The 24833-nt window shown below is 40.7% G+C and overlaps 1 protein-coding gene across 3 annotated transcripts in view; it reads right to left on the minus strand.

Annotated features, from left to right (window-relative positions):
- Positions 1-24833, minus strand: part of dgkb (diacylglycerol kinase, beta) — a 259708-nt gene that overhangs the window by 191464 nt on the left and 43411 nt on the right. For all 3 annotated transcript variants that reach the window (XM_061915511.1, XM_061915509.1, XM_061915508.1), the window contains exons 5-7: positions 12612-12632; positions 8969-9116; positions 3006-3143 (exon numbers count right to left, since the gene is read on the minus strand). In XM_061915511.1, coding sequence (XP_061771495.1) covers positions 3006-3143; positions 8969-9116; positions 12612-12632 — 307 coding nt within the window. The remainder of the gene's footprint in view (positions 1-3005; positions 3144-8968; positions 9117-12611; positions 12633-24833) is intronic.

Genomic DNA, 24833 nt, shown 5'->3' on the forward strand with positions numbered 1-24833 from the left:
ACTTAAGATGTAACTTTAAGGTTTCACTACTTACGTATAAAATACTACACGGTCTAGCTCCATCCTATCTTGCCGATTGTATTGTACCATATGTCCCGGCAAGAAATCTGCGTTCAAAGGACTCCGGCTTATTAGTGATTCCCAAAGCCCAAAAAAAGTCTGCGGGCTATAGAGCGTTTTCATTTTGGGCTCCAGTACTCTGGAATGCCCTCCCGGGAACAGTTCAAGATGCCACCTCAGTAGAAGCATTTAAGTCTCACCTTAAAACTCATTTGTATACTCTAGCCTTTAAATAGACTCCCTTTTTAGACCAGTTGATCTGCCGTTTCTTTTCTTTTTCTTCTATGTCCCACTCTCCCTTGTGGAGGGGGTCCGGTCCGATCCGGTGGCCATGTACTGCTTGCCTGTGTATCGGCTGGGGACATCTCTGCGCTGCTGATCCGCCTCCGCTTGGGATGGTTTCCTGCTGGCTCCGCTGTGAACGGGACTCTCGCTGCTGTGTTGCATCCGCTTTGGACTGGACTCTCGCGACTGTGCTGGATCCATTATGGATTGAACTTTCACAGTATCATGTTAGACCCGCTCGACATCCATTGCTTTCCTCCTCTCCAAGGTTCTCATAGTCATCATTGTCACCGACGTCCCACTGGGTCATTATTGTCACCGATGTCCCACTGGGTGTGAGTTTTCCTTGCCCTTATGTGGGCCTACCGAGGATGTCGTAGTGGTTTGTGCAGCCCTTTGAGACACTAGTGATTTAGGGCTATATAAGTAAACATTGATTGATTGATTGATTGAATTACTAATTTATTTGTCTATTTAATGTATTTTTATTTAATGGAGATTTCACAAACTGGGCTGATAACAGAAAATAGTTATAAAAAACAATCTGTGAACTGACAAGATGCAGTTCACAGACTAACCAGAAGAGGGAGTACTCTACTCGACCAACACTGATGACAAACCTCAGTTAAATAATGAGTAAAATATTTAGTCATCTAAATATAAAAGGCCAATAATATGACAAAACACATGTGTCCAATTAAGCAAGTTAACTCTGTGAATTAAATGAGTCAGTGGTTCTCAAACTTGTTTCATCAAGTACCACCTAAAATGACTATAATTAATGCATACTTGCCAACCTTGAGACCTCCAATTTCGGGAGGTGGGGGGTGGGGTTAAGGGTGGGCGTGGCTGGGGACGTGGTTTGGGCGGGGGCGTGGTTAAGAGGGGACGAGTATAATTCACCAACTCGAGTATTTAATATATATATATATATATATATATATGTGTATATATAAATATATATGTGTATGAAATACTTGACTTTAAGTGAATTCTCGCTATATATATTTATTTTATTATATATGTAAATGAAAGAAATAGTTGAATTTCAGACGGCACCTATCAAATACACAGTAATAAAAACACAGTTGTTCTACTAACTGTACTGTGCTTGCTGGTTATTAAAAAAAACAACAACAACAACACTTACCTTTCACTATTTGAGTAGCCTTTGTTCTGCCATTTGCGTACTGGCGAGAGTCACTTGCCGTCAGGTGCACAACACCACGTAATTCGTTGGACAAACAAAAAGTAACCCCATAACGCTATAGCCAACATTCACCAGGAGATGGCAACAGACAACATAGAATCACTCTATTACAGACGGCGTTGCCATGGGTGTAACTTCCTCGTTCTTCTGCTTTGTCTCCTTGTGTGTGCAGTTTTTTATTAAAAATCCGTAGATGTTGTAACGTGATTGGGCAGGCAAGCTGTTTATACAACAGGAAAGCGGACGTGAAAACAGGCGGTCCCCACTCATGTCCGCATGGAGCTGGAGGGGGCGTGAATTTCGGGAGATTTTCGGGAGAATATTTCTTCCTGGAGGTTTTCGGGACAGGCGCTGAATTTCGGGAGTGTCCCGGAAAATCTGGGAGGGTTGGCAAGTATGAATCAATGACTATAATAAATTACTATAATTATAATACCGTAGCGTAGTAGGCCTAAACATTAATCAAAACAAGGCAGAGTGTATTTAATATTCTTTGGCCACTGTAACATTACACACCGCTTGAACAGTAACACTGTGTTTGCAGATAGGAAAACAAACACTATAGTGATTCTTTTGCAAACCACTAGATGGAGCCCACATACCACTGTTTGAGTATCACTGAAATAAGCAATTATCAACATTTGCACGTTTGTCAGAAATGGTGACGTAATGCAAAGGTAACATGACAAACATGGTACCGATCAGACGAATGGACATACTTGTCAACCCTCCCGGATTTTCCGGGAGACTCCCAAAATTCAGCGCCTCTCTCGAAAACCCCCCGGGACATATTTTCTCCCGAAAATCTCCCAAAATTCAGGCGAAGCTGGAGGCCACGCCTCCTCCAGCTCAATGCGGTGAGTGACGTGTACAAAGAGCATGTGTCTGCCCAATGACGTTATAACTGTAGAATGATCGAGGGCGAGTTCTTGGTTTCTTATGTGGGTTTATTGTTAGGCAGTTTCATTATCTTCCTCCCAGCGCGGTAAAACAAAACACAACAACAGCAGTCGCAATTCGTCTACCCAAAGCAGTTTGTCTGCCAAACAGCAATGTGTTGTGACACTCAAACAGGACAATACTGCCATCTAGTGTACATGCATATGGTTAGAAAAACAAGGATGGAATATTCAACCCTCAACTCAACAATGACTAAATGAGTGTTATGTCTGTGTAAATGTGTAAATAAATGAACGCTGAAATTGAAGTATTTCATATATATATATATATATATATATATATATATATATATATATATATTGTAGCTGAGATATGCGCCAGCGCCCCCCGCAACCCCAAAAGGGAATAAGCGATGGATGGATATGAAATACTGGTGAATCTATGAATCTAGCAGTAAATATACTCCTCACCTCTTACCCCCACCCCCACCCCCCACCTCCCGAAATCGGAGGTCTTAAGGTTGGCAAGTATGCGAATGGAGGACACTCACACTCAAGCTTGTCTTCGGGCCGTCCTCCTTCCAGCAGGGATAGGTAGCACACGATGTCCTTCAGCTGCACCGTGCTGTCTGGCCGGGGGAGTGCGCTGGTCTTCAGAGGGGTGGAGTTGCTTTTGATCAGCTTGAGCCCTGCAGGAGGCCCCAGAAGAGAAGGGGGGGGGGGGACAAAGGTCAAAGCGGCATGCAGGAAGTCTCTCATGTTGGCTGGGAGGCTCAACATCAGTCATAGCACGCGGGGATGGATCAATAGCGAGGGGTGTGCGGTTTTGAAAAATTAAAAAAGCCAATTATGGAGCAGTGCTTTTGCCTCAGGCTTGGTGTGAATGTTTCCACGGAACTGATGGTTTTGTCTGAAGCAGAAGGATCCTAACTTTTTACAGCTATAGAACCGCCCAAGGAAATTTCTGATTTTTTTTAAAACAGACCACTAATATGCTAAGAAAGGAATAACCAAACCTTGCAGTATATAAAGACCAAAAATATATTAGGATCAGCTCCTTAAGCTTTGTTCCCGCAGTGTTCGATTCAAAAACTCCTTCATTCCGCTGTAAAATCACTCGCCATACAGCAATATACAGTGGGGCAAAAAAATATTTAGTCAGCCACCGATTATGCAAGTTCTCCCACTTAAAATGATGACAGAGGTCTGTAATTTTCATCATAGGTACACTTCAACTGTGAGAGACAGAATGTGGGGGAAAAAATCCAGGAAATTACATTTTAGGAATTTTAAATAATTTATTTGTAAATTATGGTGGAAAATAAATATTTGGTCAACCATTCAAAGCTCTCATTGATGGAAGTAGGTTTTGGCTCAAAATCTCACGATACATGGCCCCCTTCATTCTTTCCTTAACACGGATCAATCGTCCTGTCCCCTTAGCAGAAAAACAGCCCCGAAGCATGATGTTTTCACCCCCATGCTTCACAGTAGGTATGGTGTTCTTGGGATGCAACTCAGTATTCTTCTTCCTCCAAACACGACGAGCTGAGTTTACAACAAAAAGTTCTATTTTGGTTTCATCTGACCACATGACATTCTCCCAATCATTTGCTGTATCATCCATGTATCCATTTTAGTATAAACTCAACTAGTAGAGAGTTAGCCAACCGACATCTGTCCTGCTCAACTTCAAAAAGTATGAATTTAGTGTTCAGCTTTGGGACAGAGCAGGTCTCCAACTTTTCATCACTACGGAAAATATTTTAACAAAAACAAAGGAGAGCTGAGATATTTGACCAGCAACAAAACAAACGTTCACTTCAGCAGTGTGGTCGTTGTCTTCATGCTAATTTGTGGTAATTTGTCGATGAATAGATTAATAATGTCTGAATTGAACACTTTTAAAATTGTATTTGAACCTTTGATGAGTTATTGTATCACCTGTTTCTTGATGGAGACCTCTGTAGTGTTATTATCATAAACTGTAGTGTCACTATCATAAAGTGTCATGTCACTATCACAAAGTGTAGTGTTACTATCACAAAGTGTAGTGTCACTACCATAAACTGTAGTGTCACTATCATAAAGTGTCATGTCACTATCATAAAGTGTAGTGTGACTATCATAAAGTGTAGTGTGACTGTCATAAACTGTAGTGTCACTATCATAAAGTGTCATGACACTATCATAATGTGTAGTGTTACTATCATAAAGTGTAGTGTCACTATAATAAAGTGTTGTGTCGCTATAATAAAGTGTTGTGTCGCTATAATAAAGTGTTGTGTCGCTATAATAAAGTGTTGTGTCGCTATAATAAAGTGTTGTGTCGCTATAATAAAGTATTGTGTCGCTATCATAAAGTGTAGTGTTACTATCATAAAGTGTACTGTCACTATCATAAAGTGTACTGTCACTATCATAAAGTGTTGTGTCCCTGTCACTATCATAAAGTGTAGTGTTACTGTTATAAAGTGTAGTGTGACTTTCATAAAGTATTGGGTCGCTATAATAGAGTGTCGTGTTACTATAATTAAAGTGTAGTGTCACTATCATAAAGTGTGGTGTCACTATCATAAAGTGTAGTGTTACTATCAAAGTGTTGTGTCCGTGTCACTATCATAATGTTTAGTGTTACTATCATAAAATATAGTGTCACTATCATTGAGTGCAGTGTTACTATCATAAAGTGTAATGCCACTATCATTAAGTTTTGTGTCACTATAATGAAGTGTAGTGTTATTATCATAAAGTGTAGTGTCACTATCATAAAGTGTGGTGTCATTATCATAAAGTGTGGTGTGACTATCATAAAGTGTGGTGTGACTATCATAAAGTGTTGTGTCGCTATAAGAAAGTGTGGTGTTACTATAATAAAGTGTAGTGTCACTATCATAAAGTGTGGTGTCATTATCATAAAGTGTAGTGTTACTATCAAAGTGTTGTGTCCATGTCACTATCATAAAGTGTGGTGTCACTATCATAAAGTATATTGTCACTGTCATAAAGTGCAGTGTTACTATCATAAAGTGTAAAGCCACTATCATTAAGTGTTTTGTCACTATCATGAAGTGTAGTGTTACTATCTTAAAGTGTAGTGTCATTATCATAAAGTGTGGTGTGAGTATCATAAACTGTTGTGTCGCTATAATAAAGTGTGGTGTTACTATAATAAAGTGTAGTGTCACTATCATAAAGTGTAGTGTCACTATCATAAAGTATAGTGTCACTATCATAAAGTGCAGTGTTACTATCATTAAGTGTAATGCCACTATCATTAAGTGTAATGCCACTATCATTAAGTGTAATGCCACTATCATTAAGTGTTGTGTCACTATCATAAAGTGTAGTGTTACTATCATAAAGTGTAGTGTTACTGTCATAAAGTGTGGTGTGACTATCAAAGTTTTGTGTCGCTATAATAAAGTGTGGTGTTACTATAATATAGTGTAGTGTCACTATCATAAAGTGTGGCGTCGCTATAATAAAGTGTAGTGTTACTATCAAAGTGTTGTGTCCGTGTCACTATCATAATGTTTAGTGTTACTATCATAAAGTATAGTGTCACTATCATTAAGTGCAGTGTTACTATCATAAATTGTAATGCCACTATCATTAAGTGTTGTGTCACTATCATGAAGTGTAGTGTTACTATCATAAAGTGTAGTGTCACTATCATAAAGTGTAGTGTCACTATCATAAAGTTTTGTGTCGCTATCATAAAGTTTTGTGTCGCTATAATAAAGTGTGGTGTTACTATAATAAAGTGTGGTGTCACTATAATAAAGTGTGGTGTCACTATAATAAAGTGTAGTGTAACTATCAAAGTGTTGTGTCCGTGTCACTATCATAATGTTTAGTGTTACTATCATAAAGTATAGTGTCACTATCATTAAGTGCAGTGTTACTATCATAAATTGTAATGCCACTATCATTAAGTGTTGTGTCACTATCATGAAGTGTAGTGTTACTATCAGAAAGTGTAGTGTCACTATCATAAAGGTAGTGTCAATATCATAAAGTGTGGTGTTACTATCATGAAGTGTAGTGTTACTATCATAAAGTGTAGTGTTAATATCATTAAGTGTAGTGTCACTATCATAAAGTGTGGTGTGACTTTCATAAAGTGTAGTGTTACTATCATAAAGTGCAGTGTTACTATCATAAAGTGTAGTGTAACTAACATAAAGTGTCATGTCACTATCATAATGTGTAGTGTTAATATCATAAAGTGGTTGTGTCACTATCCCAAATTGTTGTTTCACTATTATAAAGTGTAGTGTTACTATCATAAAGTGTTGGTGTCGTGTCCGTGTCACTATAATTAAGTGTAGTGTTACTATCATGAAGTGTAATGTCACTTTCATAAAGTGTTGTGTCACTATCATAAAGTGTCATGTCACTATCATAAAGTGTAGTGCTACTATTATGAAGTGTTGTGTTCGTGTCACTATCATAAAGTGTAATGTTACTATCATAAAGTGTAGTGTTACAGTCATAAATTGTAGTGTCATTATCATAAAGTATGGTGTCACTATCATAAAGTGTAGTGTTACAATTATAAAGTGTGGTATCATTATAAAGTGTAGTGTTACGATCATTAAGTGTAGCGTTACTATGATAATGTGTAGTGTCACTATCATAAAGTGTTGTGTCACTATCATTAAGTGTACTGCTACTATTATCAAGTATAGTGTGGCTATCATTAAGTGTAGTGCTACTATTATCAAGTGTAGTGTGACTATCATTAAGTGTAGTGTAACTATCTTAAAGTGTAGCACCACTATCATAAATTGTAGTGTAATTATCATAGTGTAGTGTCAAGAACATAAAGTGTACTGACACTATCATAGTGTAGTGTCACGATCATAAAGTTTAGTATCACTATTATAAAGTCTAGTGTCACTATAATAAAATGTAATGTCACGATCATATAGCTGGACACTATGTTTATGTCTAACAACTTAGATAAACAACAAGTGTTTTGAGAACAAGACAAGAGAGCAAGGTTGCTAAGTAGTAAAGTAGTACCTCTCAGAAAGAAACTATCTCAGAACTTTCCCAATTTCTCCTTTTTTGAAGAAAAATTGAATTGCAGTAAAAGGTCCCATTTGGAGTCCCGATTGCCAGAAATTCAGCAGTTAACTTGAGCTCGCTAGCTTCCGCTGGACTGAAGCTGAGTGATCGACAGTCAAGGCAAAGCTAATTCCAAGATGGCAGAAAAGTTGATCAGCAATGAGTCTTACAGGTGAGCCATCAGGCACCCTGGCATCGATTGGCTTAGCCTGTCAAGGAGTGTGTTCATTTGATGGACTCATGTGATATTCTACAGACAATGTTTTAGTCTCACGACAAAAGAAATACAGGACAAAAGGTTTCCTTTGACAGATCTATTTGGAAGGTGGAGATTTGTTTCAAAATACCGGACAATTACGTTTTTTAAAGGTTGGTTGGTAACCTTAAAAGCAGATGCCACTAAAGTATGCTAACTTCAACAAGTTAGGTTAAAAACTGTATCACATGAATATATAAGTTGCTGGTTAAGTAACATGGCTGATGGTCGCTATATGCTAGCATTGGTTTAAGAATTGTTACATGATTAAAATTTTAGTGCAGTGGTCCTCCAACAACTTTAAGTCCCTCCTCACTGCGGCGAATTCTGAACTGAATCGCAAGATGGATCATACCATGGAGAAGCTTGCTGAAAAGGAACATTTAATTGAATTTGAGAGCACCCAGCATGAACGAATAGAACAGACAAGTCATTGTTTTGGCTGTTCGCGGAAAACAAACATCCTAATCTACAATTTGACTCCCTCGAATGGCCTTGACACTGTGAAAACAGGACCAGGCTGTTTTGAAAAACACCCCAGAGGACACCTCAATGATGGACGCTTTTGACCTCCCTCCCTCCCTCCACAACAACACCTGGAGTCAAACTTTTGCAGGACGGCCTCAGTCTAAAAAACATTACATCATCACACCCAAGACAATTGGGCACACACGCACACAACCCCCAACCCCACCCCACGCCTTCACCACCGATTTATCCCCTCGGGGAGATGGTCGGATGGCAGCGCTTCAAAGCAGCAATCGCCTTCCAGGGCCCCAACTCCCCGCCCCTCTGTGGCGAGTTTGCCGTGATTAAATGTAGCGTGTTTATGTGTGCATTGCATGGAGGGTTTTTTTCCCACTCCAGACTGGGGCCCCCTTAGGAGCCCAGTCTTGATTGCATTTTTTTTACTCATCTTTTTCCCCAGCATTTTACCTTTTCCCATCTTTTACGGGGCGCCTCGTGGCGACCCATCAGCGTTCCTGTTCTGTAACCCTGTACACTATTTGTCTAATCTTGAACGGGTTTGTGCTGAAAACAAAGTTTTGTTGTACTTGTGCAATGACAACAAAGAACTACCTACTAACAATAATTCGAATAAAATTGTATTTGAAGTGGAAGCACCACCAACATGAGTAACATTGTGTGATGTTGGGTATAAAACGTATTCCCTGAACTTACCCGCAACTCTTGGCTTGTCCGAAGACGATGGGCTGGGTTTGGGCTCCTTGTTGCTGAAGGACATGAAGAGGTGTTGACAGAAGTCTTCGGGCAGTTGGCTCTCCAGGAAGGTCTGCATGAAGACCTTGAAGCCCTCATAGTCAATCTCCTGCATTCACGCGCACACAAACCACACTTTTAGTGCTTTAAAGGAAGAAAGACTGTGTTGTTTGCTCTTTAGAGGTAAACATGTGACGGCTTTACCTTTTGACATCAAGTGTATTTGTGAGTAATATTACACTGTAAAAAAAAAATCTGTAAAAAAAAACGGTCATCTACTGGCAGCTACAGCTGCCAAACGAAAACCATAAAATTAAAGTGAAACACTGTAAACCAAACAATGATCAAAAATATATTTTCAGAAATTTTCATGAAACGTTTTGCGGAAAAATATCGTAATTTCACAGATTTTTACTAAATTATTAATATCAACCACCTTTAATAAAGTGACGATGCAAACAGTTCTGCAGAATAATACCTTTATTCTACAGAGTTTTTCCAAATTATTACGATCAACCAATTTTAATGAAATGACATTGCTGGCAGTTCCACAGAAAGATACCATTATTTTACGGATTTTTTCTGCATTTTTAAGATCAGGGGTTTCGAACTCAATTTAACTGGGGGCCACTGGATGCCGAAACTACGTGAAAAGTGGTTTCACCTTCTTTGAATGGCTATCCCGACCTAGCAACATACTTGACAATCCTCCCGATTTTAACGAGAGACTCCCTGTGACCCTTCCGAAGGATTGTCCCAATATCGACCGGATAAGTATTTTTAGGGGGTGCCTTGACAGAACTGCCTTCATCATCCTCACCGACCTTTCGTCACGTTCGCTCAAACACCAAACAAACAGCGTGCTGACTGAGAGGCATGTTGTGCAAGGCTTAGTTGGTCTTATAATATTGACTGCAAGACATACTTGATCAACAGCCAAACAGATCACACTGACAGTGGCCGTGCAAACAAATTTAACACTGTTACAAATATGCGCCACATTGTGAACCGACATCAAACAAGAATGACAAACACAGTTCAGGAGAACATCTTCAACGTAACACAAAATAAACACAAAAGAACAACTACCCAGAATGCCATACAGCGCTACTCTTCCAGGCTACACCCCCGCCACATCACCGCCCCCCTCTGTGCGTCGGTTGAGGTGGGCGGGGTTTGGTGGTTGCGAGGGTGTAGCCCGGAAGAGTCGCGCTGCATGGCATTCTGGGTATTTGTTCTTTTGTGGTTATGTTGTGTTACAGTGAAGATGTTCTCCTGAAATGTGTTTGTCATTCTTGTTTGATGTGGGTTCACATTGTGGCGCATATTTGTAACAGTTTTAAATTTGTTTGTACGGCCACCGTCAGTGTGATCTGTTTGGCTGTTGATCAAGTATGTCTTGCACTCACCAATGTGTGTCATATTACAGAGAAAAATGTTAATTTTTTAGTATGAGCATAAACTTTTATACAACAGGCTACAAATATTTTTCAACTTGAATATACAAATACACATAAATATTACAAAAATAAGATTTTCCTTAAAATTACATATAAAACTGTTAGATTGTTAGTATGGAAATGGACTTTTATATAACAAGCTACATATTGAATGAAAGTTAATTACTGTAATTTTACATGAATTTGAAAGTAATTTAAGAAAACAGAAAATGATATGTATGATTAATTTGGTATTTTTTGAAAAAAATTGAAATATACATAGTTTGTCATTACTGGCATATTACTTAAAATAACAGGCGGTTTGTTTATTTACAGATAATGTCTTAAATTTTACAGTTTTATAACCTATTTAAAAAAAAAATTTTAAATTACAGTAGAAATTTAGAGTAAATTAACCATAAAAATAGGATTTTTTTTTTTTTTTTTACAGTGTAGTCTTTCGCTTTGGAATTTTCCTGCAATTATCCCCTGGCTAACAATGCATGAAAGGCTGAAAAGCTTTTGTATATAGTTGCGTTTACGTCAGGGGTGTCAAACGTACGGCCCGTGGGCCAGATCAGGCCCGCGGACAGGTTTCATCCGGCCCACGGGATGAGTTTGCGAAGTACAAAAATGAGCTGTAATTTTTGATTAAAGGAAACTGCTGTTCTAAATGTGTCCACTAGATGTCGCAAAACCAATTATTTGTATATTTTTAGATTATGCTGCATATATAAAACAAAAATAAACCACATGATGTTAATACACCAGTTGAGAAAAATGCGCAAACTACATAAATACAATTTTTTTATTTTCCATCCACCCATTTTCTACCGCTACCGCATATGCAAATAATTTAGAATGTAGGTTTTTTTCCACTATGAAATGGTTCAAGTTGGGAAAAATGTTTCAAGTTTACTTTTTTTTTTCAAATTTCAAGCAATTTGATGATTTTTAAAAAGGTTTTGTTACGAACTAAAAACAATATTATCAAAGTTATTCTTTGATGCAAGTTGATCTATATTTCTTTCTTTTCGTTTTCTTTAATGTTAGTAAAGATACAACGTTATGCAGAGATGCACTTATAACATTTTTATAGACAAATGATACTCCATCCATCTTTCCATCAATTTTCTATCACCTGTCCCGTTCGGTGTCGCTGGAGCCTATCTCAGCTGCACTCGGGCGGAAGGCGGGGTTCAACCTGGACAAGTCGCCCCCTCTTCGCAGGGCTAACACAGATAGACGGACAACATTCACACTCACATGCACACACTAGGGCCGATTTAGTGTTGCCAATCAACTTATCCCCAGGTGCATGGCTTTGGAGGTGGGAGAAAGCCAGAGTACCCGGAGGGAACCCACGCAGTCACGGAGAGAACATGCAAACTCCACAAAGAAAGATCCCGAGCCCGGGATTGAACCCAGGATTACTCAGGACCTTTGTATCGTGAGGCACATGTACCAACCCCTGCCTACCGTGCTGCCCCATACTGTAATTTCCATCCATCCATTTTCCTGCCGCTTATTCCCTTTGGGGTCGCGGGGGGCGCTGGTTCCTATCTCGGCTACAATCGGGCTGAAGGCGGGGCACACCCTGGACAAGTCGCCACCTCATCACAGTACTGTAATTTGATTTCTATATTCTTTTTTTATCTTGATAGATTGAAAATTAACACCAATGAGTTGACTGATCTGCGATGAGGGCGATGAGGTGGCGACTTGTCCATGCCTTCCGCCCGATTATAGCTGAGATAGGCTCCGGCAGCCCCTGCAACTCCGAAGGTAATAAGTGGTAGAAAATGGATGGATGGATAGAGTTGACTGATAAACATTAACACACAATTTATTCAGAAAGTATAAATAACGACAAATAAAGGTAGAATGCTATTAAACGCAACATGTAGGTGTAAATAAACCAACAAGATTATTATTTATACATTTTCAGAATGTACTTGTTCTATTTTCAAACAAAGAAAACAATATGAAGTTTTGTCTTTATTTTGAAGTTATTGTGCCGTGATTTTACAAGTTTGGAAGTAGATTTTTTTTTCATGTTGCCCCCGATCTAAATTGAGTTTGACACCCCTGGTCTACGTGTTTCTAAACTAGTTGAACTGAAATGCACCAACATGACATGAGAAAAAAGAGGAAGTCGCACTTACCTGGCTGAGGATTTCCTGTTTCTGTTGCAGAGAGAATAATGAAAGACATATCGATCAGTACACGCATTCACTGTACTTTTGATACAAAAAATATATATTATTTACCCTGAATTGCATGGTGGCTGACGACTACAATGTACGCTGCCTGGCAAACTAGGGCCGGTACGATGATGGCAGACATAATAATCACTTTTTTCACATAATAATCACTTTCATTGTTACGTGCGGGACACATAGTGATCCGTGTGAAGTGTCACCTCAAGATGCTAAGGACTGGAGCAAGCAGGATTGCGGGTAGGAGCTTGTTTAATGTGCAGAATAACAAAATAACACTTTTACAAAAGGCGAAGAAAAGGTGTGCCAATGCACGGAGAGCGAAATTCTAGCAGTAAGCAAAAGTCGAGTTCAAAGTCTTTAGAGGTGCGTGCCGAGCTAAGACTTAGCAAAGTACAAACAAAAGGCAAGGATATCACACACAACTGTTGCAGGAAGCAAAAAAAACGTCCAGACAGAACTCGGGTAGCAGGCGGGCTTAAATACAAAATGATAATCACAAACAGGTGTGCGTCAGGAGGCCGTGCAGGAGGAGCAATTAGGTTGCCATGGTGATAGAAACAAACAAGGAAGTGTTCAAACAATGGGATCGGCAGAGTCAAGAAATGATCAAAACACACAAAAAAGGATACAAACATAAACTAGAGATGTGATCCGGGAACCAGATCACAACATTCATAATAATCAATAATATTTGATTTGATATTGAAATCACAATTATTTATTAATTTGAAAACTTTACTTTGTTTTTAATCGGTTTGTATAATTTTTGACATATACGTTTGCCAGAAATACAATCCAATACACCTCGAATGCCCCCCTCCCTTCCATTTTTCCCCAAAATACAAAAACTATTAGTCAAATAGTGACATGAACCTACAGACAGAGGTGGGTAGAGTAGCCAGAAATTGTACTCAAGTAAGAGTACTGTTACTTTAGAGATTTATTACTCAAGTAAAAGTAAGGAGTAGTAACTCAAATATTTACTTGAGTAAAAGTAAAAAGTACGTTGTGAAAAAACTACTCAAGTACTGAGTAACTGATGAGTAACCTGATTACGGCAACAAATAAGGCACAAAAACAAAAAAAATAGCAACGAGCAAATTCAGAGCCAGCAATATCTCTTAAGCAACAAAAACAATGATATAAATTAAATAATAGCACAGTAAAATAAAATAAAAAAATGGCACATTGAGCCACAATAACTTAACAGCACCATAAGCTCAGTAGGCATTCATTGATTTGATTGATTGATTGAGTGATTGAAACTTGTATTAGTAGATTGTACAGTACAGTACATATTCCGTACAATTGACAACTAAATGGTAACACCCCAATAAGTTTTCCAATGTTTATCAATTACTCAATAAATGACCAAGTCGAGGTGAGCTACCTCATATATACATATACATATATACACATATCATTTATACACACACATATCATATATAGACACACATATCATATATATATATATACATATATATATATATATATATATATGTATATATATCAGAGGTGGGACCAAGTCATTGTTTTGCAAGTCACAAGTAAGTCTCGAGTCTTTGCCCTCAAGTCTCGAGTCAAGACAGGCAAGTCCGAGTCAAGTCCAAAGTCAATACTGGAAAGTCTCAAGTCATGTCCCAAGTCCTGCATTCTGGGTTTCGAGTCATTTCAAGTCTTTTTAACCATAGACTAATATATGTACACAGATTGTGTATGCTTTTAAAACGCTGAATGTATTTATTATTAAAAAAAAACAGTGCTGACATTGCACTTCATAATAGCACTATTAACCAGTTATTCTAAACATTTAACTCATTCCTTTACAGTATAAACAGATTTGAAAAAACAAGTGCAACTGTACTTATTTGCACAAAAGTGTTAACATTGTATTTCCATGGAATATTGCATTGTAACTAGTTCATCAGCAGTTTATATCATGTTGTAACCTTATCTCATTGATGTCATCTCACACTATATATGTGTTTATGTGTGCGTACACATAAAAAACAACAAATACATGAACATAACAATGAACAGTGATGTACTTGTTAGATGTCAGGGCTCTATGGAATATGTACACATATTCTTAATACAGTGTACACATATTCTTAAAATAGTATACATTTTAACTGACCTTTATTTGACTATGTTTGTCTTTTTGTAGGAGGCTAAAATACGCGGTGCTGCTGACCGCCGTCTAACGTTACGTTACCGTGTGTGATACATTCACTAACGTAACGTTGTGTGTAGGTACCTCATCCAACCCTGCTTAAAAAAAAAATCACTTGACAAAACGTATGAATAAGGTAGTGAACTGCAGTGGACGCAACATATTGCCGTGTTTGCATTGACGTTATAACCATAGACATCTTATAAGTAGATGCAGAATTGGCTGCTGTGACGCAAGCAATTTGGCCGCCATCTTGAAGTGGTGATGAGGAGCCGGCAAGCAGCCTAAACTGACAGTTGACAGGTAGAAAACAAAGATGCTGGGCTGGTGTTCAGCGTTTTCCTGCTCAATTGAGCGGACTGTTGAAAATAGGAATTGGAGGATTACTTTTCACAAGTAAGAATTTACATTAACATAATATTGGTTGTATTTTGTGAAAATAATATTACCACAGAGTTAAGCAGGAGCAAAGAACTACAATATTTGTATGTGAAAATCACAAAGAAATCTTCTGGGGGAGGATGACCCCCCTACAGGTATTTGGTTTACAAACTTTCAGGCCCACCTAAAACAAAATTCACCAGCCGCCATTGATTATGATGCATTCTCATTTTATTGTAACCACAGATAAGTCTTCAAGTAACAATATTCAAATACTAACTTTGTTAAGTAAGACATAATTTGGTTTTATTCTGAAATCCAGTGAAACAGATTGGTGGTTTTAGCTGAAATAAAGACTTTCAGATGTTTATATATGTTCAAGTATTTGGCGGACACTTTCATCCAAAGCAACATACATGAAAAATACATATAAAACAATCACTGTAAACATGATGATTTAAAGGAAGAATGTAATAGAAAATATCAATACAAAGTGTCAAGACAGAATAAACTCTCTGCTGTTGCAGCAACAAAGATAAAGTGTATAACAGTGGTTCTCAACCTTTTTTCTGTGATGTACCCCCCGTGAACATTTTTTTAATTCAAGTACCCCCTAATCAGAGCAAAGCATTTTTGGTTGAAAAAAGAGATAAAGAAGTAAAATACAGCAGTTTTTGATTTATTAAACTGTATAACATTGCAAAATATTGCACAATTGTAGTGGTCTTTCTTGAACTATTTGGAAAAAAAAAAGATGTAAATATAACTAAAAACTTGTTGAAAAATAAACAAGTGATATAATTATAAATAAAGATCTCTACACATAGAAGTAATCATCAACTTAAAGTGCCCTCTTTGGGGATTGTAATAGAGATCCATCTGGATTCATCAACTTCATTCTAAACATTTCTTCACAAAAAAAGAAATCTTTAACATCAATATCTATGGAACATGTTCACAAAAAAATCTAGCTGTCAACACTGAATATTGCATTGTTGCATTTCTTTTCACAGTTTATGAATTTACATTCATATTTTGTTGAAGTATTTTACAATAATTATTTTTATAAAGGATTTTGAATCGTTGCTATTTTTAGAATATTTAAAAAATATATAATGTACCCCTTGGGATACCTTCAAGTACCCCCATTTGAGAACATCTGGTCTATAGGTCCGTAAGATATATAGATATCTAATGTATTCATACATTAATTCTGTAGGATATACGCAAGTATGTATAACCTAATCATATTGTTTCTTCAACTTCAAAATAGCTGACTGTTTTTTTCTCCTTCTCTGGGATTATATTCCCAGTTTTGATCTCAGACGTCTGGTCACTTATAGCATATAACAGGGGTCGGGAACCTTTTTGGCTGAGAGAGCCATACAAGCCAAAGATTTTTTAAAGTATTTCCGTGAGAGCCATATAATGTTTGTTTTAGACTATAATAAGTCTCTTCTTCTTTTTAATACTCATTGTTATTCTGAGTATAACCAAAAATAAATAAAATACTTCTTACCATTAATGCGACTTCTTGAACAGCTGCGGGAGAAACGTAGAAACCGGATGGATGGATAAAAATGCATGAGAATGTTTTATATTTTGAACGTTATTTTTGACACTGTGATTACCAGCGGAATTATTCATTACTTATCGTGTTAAGCAATGTCAGCTAAGATTTATCTGAGAGCCAGGTGCAGTCATCAAAAGAGCCACATCGGGCTCTTGAGCCATAGGTTCCCTACCCCTGGCATATAAGAATATTCTATTATTGTTAAGCAAATTATGAACACGCCAAAACATGTGTCCTTTATCATAGCTACACGTATGACGAAAAAGCGCGTGAATATAAGTGGTATTCAGTGAGTTAATATGAATTAAATGCGCTGACAGTTCATCGCTACTGCCAAATTAATTGCACTGAGTGGAGCGGATCACCACTCCAAGATGGCGGCCCCGCGTCTCGTCTGCGGCAATAGGCAGTCGCGCTCCATGCTGCGTACCCTTATAAGATGTCTATGGTTATAACGTTAGCAGTGAGTTTACAGCCTCACTGATTTAACTACACAGCAAATAAAAGTCACGTTATTCAGCCAATAAACGTTAGCTTACATTCATAACGTACCCTTCTTTGTGCAACTTCAAATGTCGAACAAAGTTGTAAATTGATGCGTCCCCGTCTGTAATCTTCCAACCGCATGATTTGCATACGGCAATTCCTGTTTTGTTGACCAAGTCGTAGTTTTAATACCCGAACGAAACACTTTATGGCATAATTTTCTTCACTTATTCTTCTGTTGTTTGAAAGCTCTTCTTCGCTGGTTTTCCTGCAATTTGATTGGGTGAATGCTGCGTGACGAAAACAACGTGGATGTAATTTGATTGGCTGTAATTTGATTGGCTGTAATTTGATTGGCTGTTGTACTGACAGTTAGCGCACATGGTGTCATCGCACACATGTTGACAAACACGCATACACAATGGAAGATAGGGAGCGCTCCTGAATAACTTTTTAATCATTGGGTTTTGGGGAAAATAGCAAGTCATGTCAAGTCAAAAGGCTCAAGTCTAAGTCAAGTCACAAGTCATTGATGTTAAACTCTAAGTCGAGTTGCAAGTGTTTTTACATTTTGTCAAGTCGAGTCTAAAGTCATCAAATTCATGACTCGAGTCCAAGTCATGTGACTCGAGTCCACACCTCTGATATATATATATATATATATATATATATATATATGGATATATATATGGATCGTGAGATCGACAGGCGGATCGGTGCGGCGTCTTCAGTAATGCGGACGTTGTACCGGTCCGTTGTGGTGAAGAAGGAGCTGAGCCGGAAGGCAAAGCTCTCAATTTACCGGTCGATCTACGTTCCCATCCTCACCTATGGTCATGAGCTTTGGGTCATGACCGAAAGGATAAGATCACGGGTACAAGCGGCCGAAATGAGTTTCCTCCGCCGTGTGGCGGGGCTCTCCCTTAGAGATAGGGTGAGAAGCTCTGCCATCCGGGAGGAACTCAAAGTAAAGCCGCTGCTCCTTCACATCGAGAGGAGCCAGATGAGGTGGTTCGGGCATCTGGTCAGGATGCCACCCGAACGCTTCCCTAGGGAGGTGTTTAGGGCACGTCCAACCGGTAGGAGGCCACGGGGAAGACCCAGGACACGTTGGGAAGACTATGTCTCCCGGCTGGCCTGGGAACGCCTCGGGATCCCCCGGGAAGAGCTAGACGAAGTGGCTGTGGAGAGGGAAGTCTGGGTTTCCCTGCTTAGGCTGTTGCCCCCGCGACCCGGCCTCGGATAAGCGGAAGATGATGGATGGATGGATGGATATATATATATATATATATATATATATATATACTTATATATATATATATATATATATATATATATATATATATATATATATATATATATATATATATACACACATACATACATACATTTATATATAGAGTATATAATTTATATTTAATCATTTTGCTGTTTTTGTTGACATGTTAAAGGTGTTTTAATGAATATACATGCATGTTTAACACATAGATTCCTATATTTCATGAAGATAAGACTATAAGTTGGTGTATTACTTGATAGTGATGACTTGCACTGATTGGAATCAGACGTCCACGTTTTCAAATGGTGGAGAAGAAAAGTTCCTCTTTTCTGTCTAATACCACATGAAAGTCGTTGGTTTTTGGCATCTTATTTGTCCAGCTTCCATATTCGTTTTTATACACTTTATAAGAAATACATTGGCGGCAAACTCCGTAGCTTGCTAGTTTGTTTGCTCTGGCTTTCGGAGACTCTTATTTTGTTAGCGCAGGCGCGATGGAGCGGCACTTTTATTGTGAAGACAGGAACTGTGCGATCAGTCTTTAGGCTTTGGACGGGAAGTACGGTTGAAATAAAAAGTGTCTTTTTTCCTTTACACTTTTGATTGATTGATTGAAACTTTTATTATTAGATTGCACAGTACAGTACATATTCCATACAATTGAGCACTAAATGGTAACACCCCAATAAGTTTTTCAACTTGTTTAAGTCGGGTCATGTGACCGCCTGGCTCTGTTTGATTGGTCCAATGTCACCAGTGACTGCATGTGATTGGTGAAACAGAGGCATGCGCAGATCCTTTAACCAAAACAAACATTAACAGATCGCAAAAAAAAAAGTAGCGAGTAGCGAGCTGAATGTAGATAAATGGAACGGACTAAAATTTGCGTTTCTTCTCTAAAAATATACTCAAGTAAAAGTAAAAGTATGTTGCATAAAAACTACTCATAGAAGTACAATTTATCCCAAAAGTTACTCAAGTAAATGTAACGGAGTAAATGTAGCGCGTTACTACCCACCTCTGCCTACAGACACTGTGCAGCAATACCCAAAAGCCAACCAAATGCTCAACAATTATCTAAATTTCAATTACTTTACGATTGTGGTTAATTTGAAGATCAGTCTCTTTTACATATTTTATTAAACCACACCATACTTTTTGAAATTTAACCCAACTGTCACACCTGGGTGAAGTATTGTCTGGGTTTTGTTTGGTTTCATGTTGTCTTGTCATTTCCTGTTTTATTTTGAAAGGTTAACTCTCCCTCTTGTTTCAGGTCACTTGCCCTTCCTCCTGTTTCACTGGTCTGTCTCTCCTGATTGCCTGATTGTGCCCACCTGTGTCACCCTCCCTCATGTGTATAAATGTCTGGTCTTCCTCTTGTCTTGTGCCAGAGTATATCGTCTCGCTACGTGCCTCCAGCCTTGTCCACAGCCTTGAACCAAGTTTTGCTAAGTATTGCCTTGCCTTGCCTTGCCTTATTTATTGATTTCTTTGTTTCCTCTGAGAAAGAGTGATTTTGTTTGTTAAAGTTTTTTGGTCAAGAATTTTGTGTCTAATTTCAGTGCTTTGCCTTCTTTTTTCCCCCTCCTCTTGGAGTGCTTTAGTTTGTAGTTTTCTCAGCTTTTTATAGTGCACTTTCTGTTAAAAAGTTCTTGTCTCCTCTGCGTGGGTGATTTACCTTTTTTTAGCTAATCATAGATTGTTGTTCTTTTGTTAGAAGATTTGTGTGTAATTTTGCTATTCCCTTTTTCCTCCCTATGGAGTGATTTTCTGTTTATTGCGTTTTGCCCATTTCTTTATCATAGATTCCATAGCCGCTTTGCTTAAATCACTCTGTTCAAAGAGATTTCAAAGAAAACTTAAATAAAGCCTGTGTCAATTGTCCCCCTTCTGCACCTGAGTCCTCATTCTCGCCAAGGTTTAACAGTATACTCTGGCCAGTATGGACTCAGCAGAGGCAAGACAACTGACGGAAATCCTGCGCACCCAGGAATCACGACTCGCCCGACAGGAGGAGTTTCAGACGGCAATGGCAACAAACATGGGTCACCTTTCCTCCCAGCTACAAGGGCTGCTTGAGCAGTTTGCTCGACCGGTTCCGGCCTCCCAGCCCCCCAGGCCACCCATTGCTCCCACTCTGTCTTCACCTCCTCCTGGAGCCGGATGCAAGCTGGCCCCCTCCGGCGCCATACTCTGACGCCCTCGGTTTGTGCAAAACCTTTTTGATTGACTGTGCTATTCATTACGAATTGATGCCCCATGCATTTCCCACTGACCGTTCCAAGATTGCTTTTATGATTTCCCATCTTACGGATAGAGCCAAGGCTTGGGCTTCTGCCGAATGGGGGCGGAACTCGTCACTCTGCCACTCGTTTACAGACTTTCAAGCTGCTCTGACAAGAACTTTTGACCCGGTGTCCTCCAGCAGAGAAAAGGCACAAGAACTAAGCAGTTTAAAGCAGGGCAGCGGTTCCGTGTGCGACTATGCCATCCGCTTCCGCACGCTGGCAGCTGAAAGTGGGTGGGACGACATGGCGCTTTATGATGTTTTTCTTAAGGGGCTCGGAACTTCCATACAGGACCTCCTCATTCCCCTGGACCTACCCGATAACCTTGATTCCCTCAACGCGCTAGCCATCAGGACTGACAACCGACTTGCCCAGCTTAAACGACAGCGAGGTGAAGGATCGGAAGCTGCAAGAAGAACCACCCGTCTTTTCGCACCTAGCTGGTTGACGACTTGGCGCCCACCTCAGGAGCTACATCCTCACCTGCGCACAAATGGGGAGGAGGAACCCATGCAGCTGGGGAGAGCCCGACTGACCCCAAAGGAGCGACGCAAGCGGCTGATGGACAGAAGATGCTTTTACTGTGGAGAGGGCGGCCATCTTGTCGTTTCGTGTCCAACCAAGGGGTCCCAGGCGGTGAGTCATGTTCCTCAGATACCACGTATTCTTACCAAGATCACAGTAACCCATCACATGACCACAATGCTAGAGGCGCTAATAGACTCTGGGGCAGATGAGAGCCTGATGGACTGGAGTTTAGCTAGGAGACTAGGACTCAAGTCAGAACCACTAGCTAATCCCATTAGGGCCCGTTCTCTAAATGGAAAGGAGCTTTTCACCATCACACACATCAGTGAATCTTTCCAGATGAACATAGATGGCCACCAGGAACAAATTTGTCCATACCTGATTATTTCCCCCTCTCATTCGTTAATCTTGGGGTATCCATGGCTGTACCAGCATAACCCTCGTGTTGACTGGAAAACAGGGAAGATCAGTTTATGAGGAAGGGAATGTACCCATAAATGTAATTTTTCTACCGTCCAAAAGAAAAATGTCAAGGAAATTAATTTTTTTCTGCCAATCCTGCCACAGACTCAGAATTCCCAGACCTGAATTCTGTCCCTCCCTGTTACCACCACCTCCGTCAAGTCTTCAGCAAGACTAAGGCTATGTCACTTCCACCCCCCCGTTCCTACGACTGTGCCATTGAGATACTGCCCGGGGCCACTATTCCCAAGGGGCGCCTGTACTCTGTCTCTGGTCCAGAAAGAGCAGCCATGAATGATTATATCTCGGAATCATTGAAAGCTGGCTTGATCCGTCCATCGTCATCACCAGCAGGAGCAGGGTTCTTCTTTGTGAAGAAGAAAGACGGCTCGTTAAGACCTTGCATTGATTACAGCCCACTCAACAACATTACTATCAAGAACCGTTACCCTCTTCCCCTCATGTCTTCTGTCTTCGACCAACTCCAACAGGCCAAAATATTCACCAAACTGGACCTACGCAACGCTTACCATCTGGTCCGAATAAGACAGGGAGACGAGTGGAAGACCGGATTCAACACACCCAGCGGCCACTATGAATACAGGGTCATGCCCTTTGGACTCACCAACGCCCCCGCCGTGTTCCAAGCAATGATCAATGAAGTTCTAAGAGACTTCCTGGACCATTTTGTGTACGTCTACCTTGACGATATATTGATTTATTCTCCTGATAGTTACACTCACCAAGTCCACGTAACTCAGGTCTTAAAGAGACTCTTGGACAATGACTTGTATGTTAAAGCTGAAAAGAGTGTTTTTCATGCCGACACTGTCTCCTTCCTGGGCTTCATTGTAGCTCCTGGAAGAGTGCAGATGGATCCGGCTAAAGTGAGCGCTGTGGCCAATTGGCCTACCCCTGACAATCGCAAGAAGGTTCAGCAATTTTTGGGTTTTGCTAACTTTTACAGGCGGTTTGTCAGAAGCTTCAGCACAATAGCTGCTCCTCTCCATGCTCTCACCTCTCCCCAGGTGCGGTTCCACTGGTCTCCAGAGGCAGAGAGGGCCTTCCAGACACTTAAGCACCGCTTCACCTCAGCGCCCATCCTCACCATTCCGGACCCGCAGCACCAGTTTGTAGTGGAGGTGGACGCTTCTAATGAAGGAGTTGGAGCGGTCCTGTCTCAACGCTCTCATCAGGATGGCAAGATGCATCCCTGTGCCTTTCTGTCGCGGCGGCTGTCCAAAGCTGAAAGAAACTATGATGTTGGCAATCGCGAGTTGCTGGCGGTAAAGCTCGCCTTGGAGGAATGGCGGCATTGGCTCGAGGGGGCCGAACACCCATTCATCGTCTGGACTGATCACAAAAATCTGGAATACATCAAGAAGGCTAAGAGACTCAATTTTCGCCAGGCCAGGTGTGCGCTTTTTTTTTAATCGCTTTTCCTTTTCGCTCTCCTACAGGCCGGGGTCCCGCAACGTCAAGCCAGATGCCCTGTCACGACTATTCGACCCCGAGCCTGAGGCCAAGCAACCTGAGACCATCCTTCCACTGAACTGTGTGGTAGGAGCGGTAACTTGGCCAATAGAAACTGAGGTAAAGCAAGCTAACGGTGTTGCCCCGCCACCTAGGGGATGTCCTGATAATCGATTGTTTGTCCCCATTGAGCTGCGTCCCCGGGTGATTCATTGGGCCCACACCTCGCTGCTTTCATGTCATCCAGGAGTTAAAAGAACTGTTTGTGATCTCCCGGCGGTTCTGGTGGCCAGCCATGGAGACGGAGGTCTGGGAGTATGTAGAGGCGTGTTCGGTCTGTGCCAGGAACAAGACTTCTTCCAGGCCTCGCATGGGACTTCTCCAGCCACTCCCCATCCCCTCCAGACCATGGTCAAACATCGCGATGGACTTCGTTACTGGGCTCCCGGTCTCACAAGGTAACACCACCGTTCTCACCGTGGTCGACAGATTCTCCAAGATGGTCAGATTCATCGCTTTGCCTAAATTACCATCCGCTAAGGAGATGGCAGAGATTATGACAAATGTGTTCAGAGTTCATGGATTCCCCAAAGACATTGTTTCAGACCGGGGGCCCCAATTTGTATCACGATTCTGGAGGGAGTTCTGCTGACTCATTGGCGCCAAGGCCAGCCTAACATCTGGATATAGTCCGGAAGCCAATGGCCAGACCGAACGACTAAACCAGCAGCTCCGGTGGAGGCCGGTGCTTGGTCTGCCAGAACCCCTCCACATGGAGCAAGCACCTGGTCTGGGTAGAGTATGCGCACAATTCATTGCCTACATCAGCCACCGGCCTCTCTCCCTTTCATTGCGCTTTAGGGTACCAGCCCCCTCTCTTTCCAGAGAATGAGTTGGAAGTGTCGGTCCCATTCGCCCATGCCATGGTCAAACGTTGTCACCGTATCTGGGCAGCCGCCCGCCAGGTATTGAACAAACAAGGAGACCGGATGAAGCGGGTGGAAGACCGCAAAAGAAGGCCTGCGCCCACCTACCAGCCTGGTCAGAAAGTCTGGCTATCAGCCAAAGACCTGCGCCTCAAGGTTTCATCAAAAAAACTGGCACCACGTTTTGTAGGCCCATTCCCAATCCACAAACTCGTTGGACCTGCAGCGGTGTGGCTTCGTCTTCCCCGATCCCTCCGCGTCCATCCCACCTTCCACGTCAGTCAGATCAAACCAGCCAAAGAAAGCACCATGGTCCCAACCACCACGTCCCTTCCACCACCCGAAATGATCGAAGGCAGACCAGTCTACAAGGTTAAACGCTTGTTGGCAGTACGCAACCGAGGCCGTGGCAGACAATTCCTGGTGGGTTGGGAAGGATATGGACCTGAAGAGAGACAGTGGGTTCCATCCCGCCACATTGTCGACCCCACTCTCATTAGGGACTTCGATAGACTCCACCCTGAGGTTCCTGAGCCGGCCTTAGACGGGGGGGGTTCTGTCACACCTGGGTGAAGTATTGTCTGGGTTTTGTT

The sequence above is a fragment of the Nerophis ophidion genome, linkage group LG11, assembly GCF_033978795.1.
Source record: "Nerophis ophidion isolate RoL-2023_Sa linkage group LG11, RoL_Noph_v1.0, whole genome shotgun sequence".
Lineage (NCBI taxonomy): Eukaryota > Metazoa > Chordata > Actinopteri > Syngnathiformes > Syngnathidae > Nerophis > Nerophis ophidion.